This window comes from Rhinoderma darwinii, chromosome 9, assembly GCF_050947455.1.
Source record: "Rhinoderma darwinii isolate aRhiDar2 chromosome 9, aRhiDar2.hap1, whole genome shotgun sequence".
Classification (NCBI taxonomy): Eukaryota; Metazoa; Chordata; class Amphibia; order Anura; family Rhinodermatidae; genus Rhinoderma; species Rhinoderma darwinii.
Window position 1 is genome coordinate 83,707,052 of NC_134695.1, and position 21,109 is coordinate 83,728,160.

At 41.9% G+C, this 21,109-nt stretch overlaps 1 protein-coding gene across 1 annotated transcript in view; it reads left to right on the plus strand.

Annotated features, from left to right (window-relative positions):
- The window catches only part of SLC9A5 (solute carrier family 9 member A5), a 70,712-nt gene that overhangs the window by 33,916 nt on the left and 15,687 nt on the right, over window positions 1-21,109 (plus strand). Inside the window, exons 8-13 of the mRNA XM_075838369.1 lie at window positions 9,906-9,995; window positions 13,702-13,772; window positions 15,920-16,049; window positions 19,661-19,749; window positions 19,960-20,086; window positions 20,159-20,323. Coding sequence (XP_075694484.1) covers window positions 9,906-9,995; window positions 13,702-13,772; window positions 15,920-16,049; window positions 19,661-19,749; window positions 19,960-20,086; window positions 20,159-20,323 — 672 coding nt within the window. The remainder of the gene's footprint in view (window positions 1-9,905; window positions 9,996-13,701; window positions 13,773-15,919; window positions 16,050-19,660; window positions 19,750-19,959; window positions 20,087-20,158; window positions 20,324-21,109) is intronic.

Below are 21,109 nucleotides of genomic sequence, written 5' to 3' on the forward strand. Positions count from 1 at the left end.
CCTGTACATATATAATTATATACAGAAGATACCCAGGTTATACCAGCACGCTCCATATCACCATATACAAGAAGATGTATAACTTATACCAGCTGTACATATATAATTATATACAGAAGATACCCAGGTTATACCAGCATGCTCCATATCACTATATACAAGAAGATGTATAACTTATACCAGGTGTACATATATAATTATATACAGAAGATACCCAGGTTATACCAGCATGCTCCATATCACTATATACAAGAAGATATATAACTTATACCAGCTGTACATATATAATTATATACAGAAGATGCCCAGGTTATACCAGCATGCTCCATATCACTATATACAAGAAGATGTATAACTTATACCAGCTGTGCATATATAATTAAATACAGAAGATGCCCAGGTTATACCAGCATGCTCCATATCACTGTATACAAGAAGATGTATAACTTACACCAGCTGTACATATATAATTATATACAGAAGATACCCAGGTTATACTAGCATGCTCCATATCACTATATACAAGAAGATGTATAACTTATACCAGCTGTACATATATAATTATATACAGAAGATACCCAGGTTATACCAGCATGCTCCATATCACTATATACAAGAAGATGTATAACTTATACCAGCTGTACATATATAATTATATACAGAAGATACCCAGGTTATACCAGCATGCTCCATATCACTATATACAAGAAGATGTATAACTTATACCAGCTGTACATATATAATTATATACAGAAGATACCCAGGTTATACCAGCATGCTCCATATCACTATATACAAGAAGATGTATAACTTACACCAGCTGTACATATATGATTATATACAGAAGATACCCAGGTTACACCAGCATGCTCCATATCACTGTATACAAGAAGATGTATAACTTACACCAGCTGTACATATATAATTATATACAGAAGATACCCAGGTTACACCAGCATGCTCCATATCACTATATACAAGAAGATGTATAACTTATACCAGCCGTACATATATAATTATACACAGAAGATACCCAGGTTATACCAGCATGCTCCATATCACTATATACAAGAAGATGTATAACTTATACCAGCTATACATATATAATTATATACAGAAGATGCCGAGGTTATACCAGCATGCTCCATATCACTGTATACAAGAAGATGTATAACTTATACCAGCTGTACATATATAATTATATACAGGAGATACCCAGGTTATACCAGCTGTACATATATAATTATATACAGAAGATACCCAGGTTATACCAGCATGCTCCATATCACTATATACAGGAAGATATATAACTTATACCTGCTGTACATATATAATTATATACAGAAGATACCCAGGTTATACCAGCATGCTCCATATCACTATATACAAGAAGATGTATAACTTATACCAGCTGTACATGTATAATTATATACAGAAGATACCCAGGTTAAACCAGCACGCTCCATATCACTATATACAAGAAGATGTATAACTTATACCAGCTGTACATATATAATTCTATACAGAAGATACCCAGGTTACACCAGCATGCCCCATATCACTATATACAAGAAGATGTATAACTTATACCAGCTGTACATATATAATTATATACAGGAGATGCCCAGGTTATACCAGCATGCTCCATATCACTATATACAAGAAGATGTATAACTTATACCAGCTGTACATATATAATTATATACAGAAGATACCCAGGTTATACCAGCATGCTCCATATCACTATATACAAGAAGATGTATAACTTATACCAGCTGTACATATATAATTATATACAGACCATACTCTGGTTGTACCAGCATGCTCCATATCACTATATACAAGGAGATGTATAACTTATACCAGCTGTACATATATAATTATATACAGATGATACCCAGGTTATACCAGCATGCTCCATATCCCTATATACAAGAAGATGTATAACTTATACCAGCTGTACATATATAATTATATACAGAAGATACCCAGGTTATACCAGCATGCTCCATATCACTATATACAAGAAGATGTATAACTTATACCAGCTGTATATATATATAATTATATACAGAAGATACACAGGTTATACCAGCATGCTCCATATCACTATATACAAGAAGATGTATAACTTATACCAGCTGTACATATATAATTATATACAGAAGATACCCAGGTTATACCAGCATGCTCCATATCACTATATACAGGAAGATGTATAACTTATACCAGCTGTACATATATAATTATATACAGAAGATACCCAGGTTATACCAGCATGCTCCATATCACTATATACAAGAAGATGCATAACTTATACCAGCTTTACATATATAATTATATACAGAAGATACACAGGTTATACCAGCATGCTCCATATCACTATATACAAGAAGATGTATAACTTCTACCAGCTGTACATATATAATTATATACAGAAGATACCCAGGTTATACCAGCATGCTCCATATCACTATATACAAGAAGATGTATAACTTATACCAGCTATACATATATAATTATATACAGGAGATACCCAGGTTATACCAGCATGCTCCATATCACTGTATACAAGAAGATGTATAACTTATACCAGCTGTACATATATAATTATATACAGGAGATACCCAGGTTATACCAGCATGTTCCATATCACTATATACAAGAAGATGTATAACTTATACCAGCTGTACATGTATAATTATATACAGAAGATACCCAGGTTGTACCAGCATGCCCCATATCACTATATACAAGAAGATGTATAACTTATACCAGCTGTACATATATAATTATATACAGGAGATGCCCAGGTTATACCAGCATGCTCCATATCACTATATACAAGAAGATGTATAACTTATACCAGCTGTGCATATATAATTATATACAGAAGATACCCAGGTTATACCAGCATAATTCCATATCACTATATACAGGAAGATGTATAACTTATACCAGCTGTACATATATAATTATATACAGAAGATACCCAGGTTATACCAGCATGCTGCATATCACTATATACTAGAAGATGTATAACGTATACCAGCTATACATATATAATTATATACAGAAGATACCCAGGTTATACCAGCATGCCCCATATCACTATATACAAGAAGATGTATAACTTCTACCAGCTGTACATATATAATTATATACAGAAGATACCCAGGTTATACCAGCATGCTCCATATCACTATATACAAGAAGATGTATAACTTATACCAGCTATACATATATAATTATATACAGGAGATACCCAGGTTATACCAGCATGCTCCATATCACTGTATACAAGAAGATGTATAACTTATACCAGCTGTACATATATAATTATATACAGGAGATACCCAGGTTATACCAGCATGTTCCATATCACTATATACAAGAAGATGTATAACTTATACCAGCTGTACATGTATAATTATATACAGAAGATACCCAGGTTATACCAGCATGCCCCATATCACTATATACAAGAAGATGTATAACTTATACCAGCTGTACATATATAATTATATACAGGAGATGCCCAGGTTATACCAGCATGCTCCATATCACTATATACAAGAAGATGTATAACTTATACCAGCTGTGCATATATAATTATATACAGAAGATACCCAGGTTATACCAGCATAATTCCATATCACTATATACTAGAAGATGTATAACTTATACCAGCTGTACATATATAATTATATACAGAAGATACCCAGGTTATACCAGCATGCTGCATATCACTATATACTAGAAGATGTATAACGTATACCAGCTATACATATATAATTATGTACAGAAGATACCCAGGTTATACCAGCATGCCCCATATCACTATATACAAGAAGATGTATAACTTATACCAGCTGTACATATATAATTATATACAGGAGATGCCCAGGTTATACCAGCATGCTCCATATCACTATATACAAGAAGATGTATAACTTATACCAGCTGTGCATATATAATTATATACAGAAGATACCCAGGTTATACCAGCATAATTCCATATCACTATATACAGGAAGATGTATAACTTATACCAGCTGTACATATATAATTATATACAAAAGATACCCAGGTTATACCAGCTGTACAATATATAATTATATATAGAAGATACCCAGGTTACACCAGCATGCTCCATATCACTATATACAAGCAGATGTATAACTTATACCAGCTGTACATATATAATTATATACAGAGGATACCCAGGTTATACCAGCATGCTCCATATCACTATATACAAGAAGATGTATAACTTCTACCGGCTGTACATATATAATTATATACAGAAGATACCCAGGTTATACCAGCATGCTCCATATCACTATATACAGGAATATGTATAACTTATACCAGCAGTACATATATAATTATATACAGAAGATACCCAGGTTATACCAGCATGCCCCATATCACTATATACAAGAAGATGTATAACTTATACCAGCTGTACATATATAATTATATACAGGAGATACCCAGGTTATAACAGCATGCTCCATATCACTATATACAGGAATATGTATAACTTATACCAGCAGTACATATATAATTATATACAGAAGATACCCAGGTTACACCAGCATGCTCCATATCACTATATACAAGCAGATGTATAACTTATACCAGCTGTACATATATAATTATATACAGAGGATACCCAGGTTATACCAGCATGCTCCATATCACTATATACAAGAAGATGTATAACTTCTACCGGCTGTACATATATAATTATATACAGAAGATACCCAGGTTATACCAGCATGCTCCATATCACTATATACAGGAATATGTATAACTTATACCAGCTGTACATATATAATTATATACAGAGGATACCCAGGTTATACCAGCATGCCCCATATCACTATATACAAGAAGATGTATAACTTATACCAGCTGTACATATATAATTATATACAGGAGATACCCAGGTTATACCAGCATGCTCCATATCACTATATACAAGAAGATGTATAACTTATACCAGCAGTACATATATAATTATATACAGAAGATACCCAGGTTATACCAGCATGCTCCATATCACTATATACAAGAAGATGTATAACTTATACCAGCTGTACATATATAATTATATACAGAAGATACCCAGGTTATACCAGCATGCTCCATATCACTATATACAAGATGTATAACTTATACCAGCTGTACATATATAATTATATACAGTAGATGCCCAGGTTATACCAGCATGATCCATATCACTATATACAAGAAGATGTATAACTTATACCAGCTGTACGTATATAATTATATACAGAAGATACCCAGGTTATACCAGCTGTACAATATATAATTATATACAGAAGATGTATAACTTATACCAGCTGTACATATATAATTATATACAGAGGATACCCAGGTTATACCAGCATGCTCCATATCACTATATACAAGAAGATGTATAACTTCTACCGGCTGTACATATATAATTATATACAGAAGATACCCAGGTTATACCAGCATGCTCCATATCACTATATACAAGATGTATAACTTATACCAGCTGTACATATATAATTATATACAGAAGATCCCCAGGTTATACCAGCATGCTCCATATCACTATATACAAGAAGATGTATAACTTATACCAGCTGTACATATATAATTATATACAGAAGATACCCAGGTTATACCAGCATGCTCCATATCACTATATACAGGAATATGTATAACTTATACCAGCTGTACATATATAATTATATACAGAGGATACCCAGGTTATACCAGCATGCCCCATATCACTATATACAAGAAGATGTATAACTTATACCAGCTGTACATATATAATTATATACAGGAGATACCCAGGTTATACCAGCATGCTCCATATCACTATATACAGGAATATGTATAACTTATACCAGCAGTACATATATAATTATATACAGAAGATACCCAGGTTATACCAGCATGCTCCATATCACTATATACAAGAAGATGTATAACTTATACCAGCTGTACATATATAATTATATACAGAAGATACCCAGGTTATACCAGCATGCTCCATATCACTATATACAAGAAGATGTATAACTTATACCAGCTGCACATATATAATTATGTACAGGAGATACCCAGGTTATACCAGCATGCTCCATATCACTATATACAAGAAGATGTATAACTTATACCAGCTGTACATATAAAATTATACACAGAAGATCCCCAGGTTATACCAGCATGCTCCATATCACTATATACAAGAAGATGTATAACTTATACCAGCTGTACATATATAATTATATACAGGAGATGCCCAGGTTATACCAGCATGCTCCATATCACTATATACAAGAAGATGTATAACTTATACCAGCAGTACATATATAATTATATACAGAAGATACCCAGGTTATACCAGCATGCTCCATATCACTATATACAAGAAGATGTATAACTTATACAACCTGTACATATATAATTATATACAGAAGATACCCAGGTTATACCAGCATGCTCCATATCACTATATACAAGAAGATGTATAACTTATACCAGCTGTACATATATAATTATATACAGAAGATACCCAGGTTATACCAGCATGCTCCATATCACTATATACAAGAAGATGTATAACTTATACCAGCTGTACATATATAATTATATACAGGAGATACCCAGGTTATACCAGCATGCTCCATATCACTATATACAAGAAGATGTATAACTTATACCAGCTGTACATATAAAATTATACACAGAAGATCCCCAGGTTATACCAGCATGCTCCATATCACTATATACAAGAAGATGTATCACTTATACCAGCTGTACATATATAATTATATACAGAAGATACCCAGGTTATATCAGCATGCTCCATATCACTATATACAAGAAGATGTATAACTTATACCAGCTGTACATATATAATTATATACAGAAGATACCCAGGTTATACCAGCATGCTCCATATCACTATATACAGGAATATGTATAACTTATACCAGCTGTACATATATAATTATATACAGAAGATACCCAGGTTATACCAGCATGCTCCATATTACTATATACAAGAAGATGTATAACTTATACCAGCTGTACATATAAAATTATACACAGAAGATCCCCAGGTTATACCAGCATGCTCCATATCACTATATACAAGAAGATGTATAACTTATACCAGGTGTACATATATAATTATATACAGAAGATACCCAGGTTATACCAGCATGCTCCATATCACTATATACAAGATGATGTATAACGTATACCAGCTGTACATATATAATTATATACAGGAGATGCCCAGGTTATACCAGCATGCTCCATATCACTATATACAAGAAGATGTATAACTTATACCAGCCGTACATATATAATTATATACAGAAGATACCCAGGTTATACCAGCATGCTCCATATCATTATATACAAGAAGATGTACAACTTATACCAGCTGTACATATATAATTATATACAGAAGATACCCGGGTTATACCAGCATGCTCCATATCACTATATACAAGAAGATGTATAACTTATACCAGCTGTACATATATAATTATATACAGGAGATGCCCAGGTTATACCAGCATGCTCCATATCACTATATACAAGAAGATGTATAACTTATACCAGCTGTACATATATAATTATATACAGAAGATACCCAGGTTATACCAGCATGCTCCATATCACTATATACAGGAAGATGTATAACTTATACCAGATGTACATATATAATTATATACAGAAGATACCCAGGTTACACCAGCATGCTCCATATCACTATATACAAGAAGATGTATAACTTATACCAGCTGTACATATATAATTATATACAGAAGATCCCCAGGTTATACCAGCATGCTCCATATCACTATATACAAGAAGATGTATAACTTATACCAGCTGTACATATATAATTATATACAGAAGATACCCAGGTTATACCAGCATGCTCCATATCACTATATACAAGAAGATGTATAACTTATACCAGTTGTACATATATAATTATATACAGAAGATCCCCAGGTTATACCAGCTGTATATATATAATTATGTAGAGAAACTCTTTCCCAACATGTCAAAAGATTACCATAAACGCAGTGAGAATAGGCTGTGATTTGTTTTGTGGGATAGTTGTGTGACAATTGACATGTTCGCCATTACAGCTTCCTCACCGGTTGTTACCCAGCTTTCCAAGAGCTCTGAAAAGTCAATCTGCCTACATAATCAGAGGAATGTATCGCTACATAACTAGGCAGATGTGCCGTTCTGGAGCATGGGAAAGCTGGGTGACAAACCCTATGAGAAACCTGGTTTGTTCGATGCAATCATTGTTCCGGCCAGCTTGGAATCTTTTGAGGATACGACACAATGGAGCACATAATATTCTTTTGTTTGGCTTTGGATCGCAGCATAAAGCTTCCTTATATTGGATTCTGTTTGACATAAGGTATTATTATTATTATTTTATTTTTAATTTTGTTCTCTCCCTTTGTGGTTCCAGCGGCCGCCGTCTATAATTTCAGCTTTCAACCTTTGCTAACCAGTTTGCTAATCAGAGACATCTCCTGTCTGGGGAGCAACAATGGGTGTCACATATCTATTTATCATCCCGGTTATTTAGTGCGGATACAATAAGTAATGGGAATCTATTTATCAGTCCGTGGCCCCCGAGTAAAGCAGGTCCCAGGAGGAGAAATGTTTTGCAGATGGTCAGAATTGAAGCAAATCCCATGTGTCTGAATTATTTGATTATAATATTTTTCATTTAAAACATGATTGACCTTGCTTAGGCTGCGTTCACACCTGCGTCAGTGTTCTGTTCTGGCGTTCCGTCGTTGCTTTCCATTAGAACGGAGCCCTGACTGAAACGAACGGAAACCACATGACCTCAATGTACAATCGGTAGTGGTCCGACCGCTGTAATCTTCGCCAATCACTAGAGCGAAGTAACAGCGCCACTACGGAAATGCAAAGCCATCACGTCTCCTCGCAGTGCTATTCCGTATTTTACCAGGGCTGTATGTTTGGCCTATCATGATCAATGGCCAACCGTGCAGCCAACTGGGAGTTGTAGTTTTGCAATTGCCGAAGATACCCGGAAATTACGTTCCTAGAAACCTATTTACACATTTAGGGTAACGACTCGCACCGCTAATTTTCCGCAACAATTTTGTTTTTTTACAGCCGTTTTTGGAGCTGTTTTCTATTGAGGCAATGAATGTTTTTACGGGGCGTTTTTTTACGCACAGTTTTTTGAAAATCGGGCATAAAAAAACAAAACGCCCCTTCGAAACAGATTGCCGTATTTCCCATTTAAATCAATGGGCAGATGTTTGTAGGCGTTCTGCCTACAAACGGCTGAAAATAGCCCGTGTGAACATACCTCATAAGGAGCACCGATCACAGTCGACGTTGTAGAGCACTCAACTAAGCGATGGTGGGGGTCTCTGCACACAGACCTCCACCAATAAAATCTTCTGATATGTCTCTATGACATATTCAAAGTTTTGAGAAAGTACAGTCCTCTTTAATATCAGATCATACAATGCTGGTACATTCCAGTGGTCCTCAACAAAGATCATCTTAGCCTTTACAGCAGCTGCCTGGCATTAGGTGTCATCACTCCGCTTACTGTTCTCTCGTATTTATAAGTCTCATTCCATATCTGATTTCTCCACTCATATTATGAGAAGCATTTATCATGGCTTTTCGTATGTCACTGGACTCCGAAGTTCTGGTGAGCACATGTTCTCCTCAAATGAACTGGAACAACCCAAGGTTTTCAGTGAGCTTAGTAGTAGGTGAAGTTTTATTACTAAATAGATGGAGTCTGTCATAAATAAATACTTGATCAAAAATTAAAATGCTTCCATCTTCTATTTCAGGGTCTGACCATCAAACCTCTTGTCAAGTGGCTAAAAGTGAAGAGACGAGACCACCACAAGCCAACGCTAAGTGAAGAATTACACGAGCACGTAAGATCTTCAACCATAACAGCTGTTCATCCTCCAGCCCCAGCAAATCATCCATGCCATCTAATTAAGTGTCCTCCGCAAACCGCAGAGCCAGGGTCAGCTTTTCTGAGGTTTGGAGGAGGAGGAGGAGGAGAGATCTAGATAGAGATATGAGAGCGAAGAAGAGAATATCACATCATAATGGCTTGGAGAATGCTCAGAGTTATTTTTGGATATGGCCATGAAAGGGCCAGTGGTGCTGCGGGTTTTGCTGCATATGTCCCAAGAACTAGTGAGAAGGAATCGCGGGATAAATTGACATGCCGCGGTTTAGAAAATACGCACCGCGGGTCAATTTACGTCCAGAAAATGACCGCAGCGTGGACATGGGATTGCCTGGAATCTCATTGCCTATGCTGGTACTGTATTACGCTGCGGTTTTGCCGCATGCAATTACACACGGCAAAACCGCACGTAATACGCATCGTGTCCATTGCCTGTAAGGCCTTGTTCATAAAGTGCAGATTTGCTGCCTATTTTGCCTGCATTTATTAAGCCCAAACCAGAATTGGATCCAGGAGAACAAACCTAATAAGGCCTTTCTTTATATATTTCTTCTGTTTAAGTTCCGTTCCTGGTTTTGACTTAAAAAATACATGCAAAATCTGCACCGTGTGAACAAGGTCTTTTTGCCTGTGTCCTGGACTTGTCTAGAATTATTTAAGGCAATGTGTGGATTCCAATTACACCAACATCGATCATAATGCTTTAGATTCAACATCTCCTCTGCCCCTGTGTCCTCATGACACCACCTCCTCTGCCCCTGTGTCCTCATGAGAACACCTCCTCTGCCCCTGTGTTCTCATGACCACACCTCCTCTGCCAGTGTCCTCATGACCACACCTCCTCTGCCCGTGTCCTCATGACAACACCCCCCCTGCCCCTGTGTCCTCATGACACCCCCCCTGCCCCTGTGTCCTCATGACACCCCCCCTGCCCCTGTGTCCTCATGACACCACCTCTGCCCCTGTGTCCTCATGACCACACCCCCCCTGCCCGTGTCCTCATGACCACACACCCCCTGCCCCTGTGTCCTCATGACACCACCTCTGCCCCTGTGTCCTCATGACCACACCTCCTCTGCCCCTGTGTCCTCATGACACCACCTCCTCTGCCCCTGTGTCCTCATGAGAACACCTCCTCTGCCCCTGTGTTCTCATGACCACACCTCCTCTGCCAGTGTCCTCATGACCACACCTCCTCTGCCCGTGTCCTCATGACAACACCCCCCCTGCCCCTGTGTCCTCATGACACCACCTCTGCCCCTGTGTCCTCATGACACCACCTCTGCCCCTGTGTCCTCATGACAACACCCCCCCTGCCCCTGTGTCCTCATGACACCACCTCTGCCCCTGTGTCCTCATGACACCACCTCTGCCCCTGTGTCCTCATGACCACACCCCCCCTGCCCGTGTCCTCATGACCACACACCCCCTGCCCCTGTGTCCTCATGACACCACCTCTGCCCCTGTGTCCTCATGACCACACCTCCTCTGCCCCTGTGTCCTCATGACACCACCTCCTCTGCCCCTGTGTCCTCATGAGAACACCTCCTCTGCCCCTGTGTTCTCATGACCACACCTCCTCTGCCCGTGTCCTCATGACAACACCCCCCCTGCCCCTGTGTCCTCATGACACCCCCCCTGCCCCTGTGTCCTCATGACACCACCTCTGCCCCTGTGTCCTCATGACCACACCCCCCCTGCCCGTGTCCTCATGACCACACACCCCCTGCCCCTGTGTCCTCATGACACCACCTCTGCCCCTGTGTCCTCATGACCACACCTCCTCTGCCCCTGTGTCCTCATGACACCACCTCCTCTGCCCCTGTGTCCTCATGAGAACACCTCCTCTGCCCCTGTGTTCTCATGACCACACCTCCTCTGCCAGTGTCCTCATGACCACACCTCCTCTGCCCGTGTCCTCATGACAACACCCCCCCTGCCCCTGTGTCCTCATGACACCACCTCTGCCCCTGTGTCCTCATGACACCACCTCTGCCCCTGTGTCCTCATGACACCACCTCTGCCCCTGTGTCCTCATGACCACACCCCCCCTGCCCGTGTCCTCATGACCACACACCCCCTGCCCCTGTGTCCTCATGACCACACCTCCTCTGCCCCTGTGTCCTCATGACAACACCTCCATGAGGACACGGGCAGAGGTGTTGTCATGAGGACACAGGGGCAGAGGAGGTGTGGTCATGAGGACACAGGGGCAGAGGTGGTGTCATGAGGACACAGGGGCAGAGGAGGTGTCATGAGGACACGGGCAGAGGAGGTGTCATGAGGACACGGGCAGAGGAGGTGTCATGAGGACACGGGCAGAGGAGGTGTCATGAGGACACGGGCAGAGGAGGTGTCATGAGGACACGGGCAGAGGAGGTGTCATGAGGACACAGGGGCAGAGGAGGTGTGGTCATGAGGACACGGGCAGAGGAGGTGTGGTCATGAGGACACAGGGGCAGAGGTGGTGTGGTCATGAGGACACGGGCAGAGGAGGTGTGGTCATGAGGACACCGGGGCAGAGGAGGTGTGGTCATGAGGACACCGGGGCAGAGGAGGTGTGGTCATGAGGACACAGGGGCAGAGGAGGTGTGGTCATGAGGACACAGGGGCAGAGGTGGTGTTGTCATGAGGACACCGGGGCAGAGGAGGTGTGGTCATGAGGACACAGGGGCAGAGGTGGTGTCATGAGGACACAGGGGCAGAGGTGGTGTCATGAGGACACAGGGGCAGGGGGGGTGTTGTCATGAGGACACGGGCAGAGGAGGTGTGGTCATGAGGACACGGGCAGAGGAGGTGTGGTCATGAGGACACGGGCAGAGGAGGTGTGGTCATGAGGACACAGGGGCAGGGGAGGTGTGGTCATGAGGACACAGGGGCAGAGGAGGTGTGGTCATGAGGACACAGGGGCAGAGGTGGTGTTGTCATGAGGACACCGGGGCAGAGGATGTGTGGTCATGAGGACACAGGGACAGAGATGGTGTCATGAGTACACAGGGGCAGAGGTGGTGTCATGAGGACACAGGGGCAGGGGGGGTGTTGTCAAGAGGACACGGGCAGAGGAGGTGTGGTCATGAGGACACGGGCAGAGGAGGTGTGGTCATGAGGACACGGGCAGAGGAGGTGTGGTCATGAGGACACGGGCAGAGGAGGTGTGGTCATGAGGACACGGGCAGAGGAGGTGTGGTCATGAGGACACGGGCAGAGGAGGTGTGGTCATGAGGACACGGGCAGAGGAGGTGTGGTCATGAGGACACGGGCAGAGGAGGTGTGGTCATGAGGACACGGGCAGAGGAGGTGTGGTCATGAGGACACGGGCAGAGGAGGTGTGGTCATGAGGACACGGGCAGAGGAGGTGTGGTCATGAGGACACTGGCAGAGGAGGTGTGGTCATGAGGACACAGGGGCAGAGGAGGTGTGGTCATGAGGACACAGGGGCAGAGGAGGTGTGGTCATGAGGACACAGGGGCAGAGGCGCTCCAGGGTTTTGGCTGTACTGATAACTCCGGAAAGGAGTAAGATATTAGAAAATTGCTTCCACGTTCTCACATACACTAAAAGGAATCACATTAACTACGTCTGATAGTTCTACTTTAAGAAAAAATACTTTTATATAGTATTATTTGTAGTCATGTAAAAGTGTTGACGTTTTCTCTCTTCAGGCCTTTGACCACATTATGGCTGCCGTTGAGGACATAATTGGTCACCATGGCTACCATCATTGGAGAGACAAGTAAGTGAACCCTCAAATAATGCATGATGCACAATTACATAGCTCATATGCAGCGCTAATGTCTGACGGAAACGTTGCTAATGGTTTCCGCTTGTCACCGTTGTGACAGGGTTCCGTTGTCCTTGACGGAACCAATAGCACAGTCGACTGCGCTCTTGATTCCGTCAAAACAACGGAACCCTGTCACAACAGGGATGAACGTAGACCTTTAGCAACGTTTCCGTCACCATTGAGCTCAATGGCGAGGGAAACGGAAGCTGAGGTTTCAGTTTGCCTTTCCGTTGAGGGGTTAACCTGACAGAAGCCTCCGACGGAACCCCTCAACGGAAGGGCAACGGTGATGTGAACACAGCCTAAAACATCTCTTATTGTGTTCATAGTGTGCCTGACCTGACAAGGGGGACATCATATGTAAAGCAATGACCATAATGTAACACAATGTCAGCGCTGTGATATCACATCTTGTTGCAGCGTATCTCATTAGCATTGTTTTGCACCTGTCGGGCAGTTCCGAGCAACAGTCATGGTGCGCCTCAACTACGACAGCGCTGCGTACTTTCAGGGCCATGTTAGTCAAACATTACATGGGGTTTTTCATTTTGAAGTAAATCAAGCTCAACTATTGTAAAATAAAATGTTCTGCAACTTTCTAATACACTGTGTTTCAATTCCTCACCATCTCTGCTAGCTGTCAATGGATGGAACGTTTTTGCCTACATCCAGTGGTTAAAGACCCATAATGGCCTAAGGCCCCATGCACACGAACGTGTTTCCATCCATCCGTAAATACGGATCTGTAGTCATCCACAACTTATCCGCATATACGGAACGGTATCCACAAATACGGTCCATAATGCATCCGTATATACGGAGCCGCAAAAATAAAACTACAAATGTGCAACATCGGCAAATCTGTCCTTGCTTAGCAACGCTTCCGGAATTGCGGGCGGCTACTGGTGCACAACTGTAGCCGCCGTAATTCCGGAAGAGCCCATAGACTTCTATGGGGAGTCCGTGCCGTAATTACCGTCAAGAATAGGACATGTTCTATATTTTACGGATCATTTCTATGGAACGGACACCCAGCCATAAAAATACAGAAAGATGTCCGTAGCCCATAGAAATGAATGGGTCCGTAATTCCTTATGACAAATACGGTCGTGTACATGGGCCCTTATACTTTTCACAACTGATGGCTTTATCACAATTGCATCAGGTCTAGACAATCCTCTGTGCAAAACAGTCTAAGGCTGTGTTCACACGGGGTCTTTTGCCGAGTTTTTTGACGCGGAAACCGCGTCGCAAAACTCGGCAGAAACGGCCCGAGAACGCCTCCCATTGATTTCAATGGGAGGCGTCGGCGTCTTTTTCCCGCGAGCAGTAAAACTGCCTCGCGGGAAAAAGAAGCGACATGCCCTATCTTCGGGCGCTTCCGCGTCCGACCTCCCATTGACTTCAATGGGAGGCAGGAGAAAGCGTGTTTTATGCCCGCGGCGCTCAATGGCCGCGGGCGAAAAACGGCGCGATAATTGCTATTCACACGGAGTATTTTGGGGGAGGAATATCTGCCTCAAAATTCCGTTTGGAGCTTTGAGGCAGATATTCCTCCCCCAAAATACTCCGTGTGAACTTAGCCTAAGGGTGAGTTCACACAGAGTTTTTTGACGCGGAAACCGCGCCGCAAAACGCGCCAAAGAACGTCCGAAAATGCCTCCCATTGATTTCAATCAGAGGCGGAGGCGGTTTTTTGCCGCCAGCGGTAAAACCGGCTTGCGGGACAAAGAAGGGACATGCCCCATCTTCAGGCGTTTACGCCCGTGACATCAATGGGAGGCAGAGAAAGCGTATTTCGCAGCGTTTTATGCCCACGGTGCTCAATGGCTGCGGGCGAAAAACGCAGCGAAAATCGGCGTGCAGGCAGAGCAAAATCTGCCTCAAAATTCCAAATGGAATTTTGAGGCAGAATTTCCTCCTGCAAAAAACTCTGTGTGAACCCGGCCTTAAAATGGTGAGAAATTGAAACAAAGTTTATTAAAAAGTTATAGACAAGTTACAATGATTCATTTGTGCGTTTTATTAATAGACCGGATTATACATCATATATTTTCTTTTTTCCGATGTCATTTAATTTTCCTTGGATGTCATAGGTGGGAGCATTTTGATAAGAAGTACCTGAGTCAACTTCTGATGAGAAAATCTGCGTATCGGATCAAGGATGAGATATGGGAGGTTTGCTACAAGCTGAATATTCGGGATGCATTGAGTCTGGCAGATCAGGTATACACCAAGCACTCCACCCCAAGAGTCAGTTCACACGCTGCATAAATACTGCGGTTTTTCCGTAAAGTTGTGGAAAATCCGCAGCAGAATACAAACGCTGCTTATTTGTTGAAGGGTTTTCCCCATTGAATTCAATGGGAGGTATATCCCGCAACAAATAGCAGTTTATGCGTTTTTTGCGGCGGGTTCGTAGCGATTCCACCGCAAGAAACGCAATTCAGAAACAACAACAAAAAAAAAACGTGTTCCTCCCTCCAGCGCAGCCTCCTGGGATGACGTTTCATCCCATGTGACTGCCGCAGCCAATCACAGACTGAAAAACTGCACCACAGTTTGCTGCGCTTTTTCGACCGGAACTCCCTGCGGCGCACAGGGCGGCTATGCTGCATGCTTTTGCGCAGCATATCCGCCCCGTGTGAACACAGCCTAAAGTGTCCCTCCAATGTTACTCTCTCCTGCCGAATCTGACATGTTGGGGCAACCGTACGATTCCGCGAGTATCTCGTATGGGTCCTGTTACTTAGAATCCCCTCCCTCCTAATGTATATTAGATGAAGTGCAGGCAGAAATGTTGTGCGTAACCCAATTTGGGTCTTTTTGTAAATGTCGATTTTTTTGTAATTTATTTTTTATTTTATTTTTTTGGTGTGTGTGTAACCAGTCACATTTGCTAGAATAACATACAAACTGCCCCGACTTCATGTTATACTTGCTATAATTACAGTATTTCCCTGGTTTTATGTAAATAAATGATATATAACATATGATGAAAAATTTCACAACTTTGCTTTATACTTTTGTGTTTGAATTCCTCATTATTTTCAAGATCCCCATTGTTTACAATAATATGGCCCGACCTAGTCCCGCTCACCCAGCTGTGGGGCTTGTTACAATGTAACTGTGTAGGTAAGGGTATGTGCACACACACTAATTACGTCCGTAATTGACGGACGTATTTCGGCCGCAAGTACCGGACCGAACACAGTGCAGGGAGCCGGGCTCCTAGCATCATACTTATGTACGACGCTAGGAGTCCCTGCCTTGCTGCAGGACAACTGTCCCGTACTGTAATCATGTTTTCAGTACGGGACAGTTGTCCTGCAGCGAGGCAGGGACTCCTAGCATCGTACATAACTATGATGCTAGGAGCCCGGCTCCCTGCACTGAGTTCGGTCCGGTACTTGCGGCCGAAATACGTCCGTCAATTACGGACGTAATTAGTGTGTGTGCACATACCCTAAAAGCTATAAGCCTTGTCAGGACAAGAAAAATAAATCACAACGCCATCACCTGTTGGAACAGGACTAGGTGAAGGCGGATTTTCATACCCTGTTTTTTTCAAGAATGTTTCCATTCACAGACCACAAACACATTTTGAATGGCTGGAAAATTGAAAAACAAAGAATAGTTACAAAAGTTTTTATTATACAACGAATGAGCTTTATGAACATAAAACTGGCAAATTATTTTATTGGGCGCAAAATAGAAAATTAGGCCCAAAAGTTTGAACAAAAATGTTGTCAAATTTGTGGAAATTAAAGCACCTAGAGATGAAGTATTCAGCAGAGCCCGATGAGCGTGCAATAATCCTGCATCTGCTTACCCGGAACAGCACGGGTCCCATCCCCAATTATACCAACTCAAAAATAGATTTCCTGCCCAGATGGACAATGAGTCAGGACTGGGAAACATTTATACCTTACTAGTGAAGACCGAGGGCTCATGTGTGAATTGTTCCTAGTATTTCCAGAACTATATACTGGAAGGATTTAAATGTATATTGTGTATTTAGATTTACGAGCATCTCCCCCAAAAAAAGAAAAAAAAAATCACGTCTCCTTGGACAGGCAGTCTAAGGGCACAGCCAAACGACCGGGTGTCAATTTAGCCGTAAATAACGGCCGATTTGCACCCGTGCGGGATCCGTTTTCTCCCGGATCCCTCATAAACTTGAGTCTATTGAGTGATCCGGGAAAACGGGCAAAAATAGGACATGTTAAAAAGAAACGGCCGTGTGAATAGCCCCATAGACTTGCATTGATTTTAATGCTGCCGTGTGACGGCCGTTAAAAAAGAAAAAAAAACAACGTCCGTCGCACGGCTGATTATCCCTGTTGTCTGAAAAGGGCCTTACCCGGCTTACCTAGAGTTCGGAATAGCAAATCTGTTTAGGCTTATTTCACATTTGCGTCACGACTGGGTTACGTCTGAGTCTTCCGTCAGGGGAAGCCATGAACTGAGCCCTGACTGAAACAAACGGAAACCGTAAGTTCCGTCGTTTTGACGGAATCAATACCGTAGTCGACTCCGCTATTGATTCCGTCGGAAAACCGGAAACCAGCCGGAATGGTGACGAACGGAAACCATTGGCGATGTTTCCGTCACCATTGAGATCGGAAGCTGTGGTTTCACTTTCACTTTCCGTTGCGGGGGTTCACCCGACGGAACCCTCTGACGGAACCCCGGAACGGAAATGAACGGTGATGTGAACCGGCCCGAAGTCTTCGCTTTCCTTTTTTTTGTTATTGTGTTCGGAAATCAATTTAAATATTTTTTCTTCTGTGCAAATAAATTCCTCAGGACATACATTTTGTGTATTTTTTCCAACCAACCATCTTTTTGAGACCACCTGATCAGTTTCTATGGACATCACCTGTATTATTCTGTGTTCATTTTTAAAAATCTTCCTCTGCATCCGCTAAAGGTCCATTTACACGAGCAGATATCCGTATTAGCGACCTGCGATCGAAAAGAGATTCCGGACAAGAATTTGCACACTGTTATCTCAACAATTGTTAAAAATAAATTGTTTGGTCGCCTATTTGACAACGTCACATGTCGCCCGTCCATCAAAACGATTCATATTTACATACCGCAAAGTCAGATCGGCCAGCGATTATTTATGTTTGCATAAGCGATTATTTGCACCTTCAACAAGCGTTTTATCGCTAGTCCACGTCAACTATTTACATTACGTGATTATTCTGCACGCTTGCTCGTTGGCATTGGAATCTGAATACGCTCGTCTAAATGGGCCTTTAGGGTATGTGCGCACGGCTTATTTGCGGACGTATCATTTCTGCCCTATGATTTCAATGGGAAATATGGCTTTCTGTTCCAACGGGCTGTTTTTTTTTACGCGCCCGTTTTTAAAAAGTGCATGTCACTTGAGCCGTTTTTGGAGCCGTTTCTCATTGACGCTATAGAAAAAACAGATTAAAAACAGCTCAGGGTATGTTCACACGCTTACTAAAAAACATCTGAAAATACGGAGCTGTTTTCAAGGGACAACCGCTCCTGATTTTCAGCCGTTTTTTAAGCAAACTAGCGTTTTTCACTGACGTTTTTGGAGCTGTTTTTCTATAGAGTTAATCAAAAACGGCTCAAGAAGTGACATGTACTTCTTTTTCACTGGCGTTTTTTTACGCGTCCGTTTCTAAAAACGGCCCATCGGAACAGGACGCCGTTTTTCTCATTGAAATCCATGGGCAGATGTTTGGAGGCGTTCTGCTTCCGATTTTTCGGTCGTTTACGAAAATAAGCCATGTGCACATAAACTTACTGTTCACCTCCTTCCTACTAATCGTGTTAATAACACTGTCTTATAGGGAGGTCATATAGTGTCACCAGATAGACTGTCGTTACCGTCCATGCCGAGCCGAGCATCCATGTCCGAGACTTCAGTGACCAACCTTCTGTAAGGAGCCATATTACATCTTGTTTGTATTGCTTCACTCATCCGTACTTGCAATAGTTAACACAGTTTGTATTTCATCTTTACCTACTATTAGTCTGCAGAGGGGGAACCCCTAGTGACATCACCACATGACATCACTCAATCAGTCAGTCAAAAAGTTTGTTCATCTGTTAATCTCACTTTTTCTTTGTTTTATTTTTTTCATCCTAGGAGGGAAAACGGGAGCAAAGCGTGTCTGGATCTTCAGGCCATTGACACCGTGCGCAGTGGGAGGGATAGAGAAGACGCGGTCATGCATCATGTTCTCAGGGGCAGCCTCTACAAGCCACGCAGGATGGTGCGAATTGTTACCTATTTTATAAAGTGTTTCTGTCGTTGAATTGACCTTCACAAGGACTTGTCTTTATAGTGCAAAGCCAGCTACAGTCGCCATTTTATGACCCAGGACGAGCAGGAACGGCAGGAAAAAGAGGTTTTCCAGCAGAACATGAAACGAAGGTTGGAGTCTTTTAAATCCACCAAGCACAACATCTGCTCGTCCAAGTCGCGTGTGAAGAAAGACGGACGCAAGAAGGTAAGGATCGGGAGATCGTCACTTCCTGTCGTTTCTCGTTTCTTGCCAATATGCGCGCTCAGAAGATTGTTACATGATGCTACTATCCGTCCCTTGTTATTGCCCTGGTCCCGACGCACCTTCCTCCTTCTTTTCCCTGTTTTGGTCCCATTTGGTAATCTATTTGGGGTGTTTATTAGGGTATTTATAGCTTACTCTGGCAGCGAGATATAAAATATTGAGTGTATTTTTGTTCCCAAGACGACCTTCTCGGCGAGCGGAAACATCCAGATCGCAGGTATTTACAAACGGATCCTATTGACGTAATTGTGCCGTGTCCGTAGTCTCACCATCCAGGGTAATTTTATCTTCAGATGGTTATCAAATAAAATTCATTTCAAGATTTTTCCTCTGAGTAATAAGAAGAAAACCTCAGGAGAGGAATCGAAGCCAATTGAATGGAACCTTTGTGGATAAGCCAGGTCCTGAGTATAAGCGGCAAATATTCACTTTAACCTCATCGCTGCTTTCCCTTGTGATCCTGTCATCTAGATACATAATTGCTCCATAGTGTTTAGATTTCCCTTGTGATCCTGTGATCTAGATACATAATTGCTCCATAGTGTTTAGATTTCCTTTGTGATCCTGTCATCTAGATACATAATTGCTCCATAGTGTTTGTACTTCACGGATATGGATAGACGTTTATTCAGCTCACATGTGGTTAAAGGGCAGTAGCACTTTGGGGAAATAGATTTATTTTATGGCTCAGAAATGATATAATTTTTGTCTTTTAATTGTTGCCCG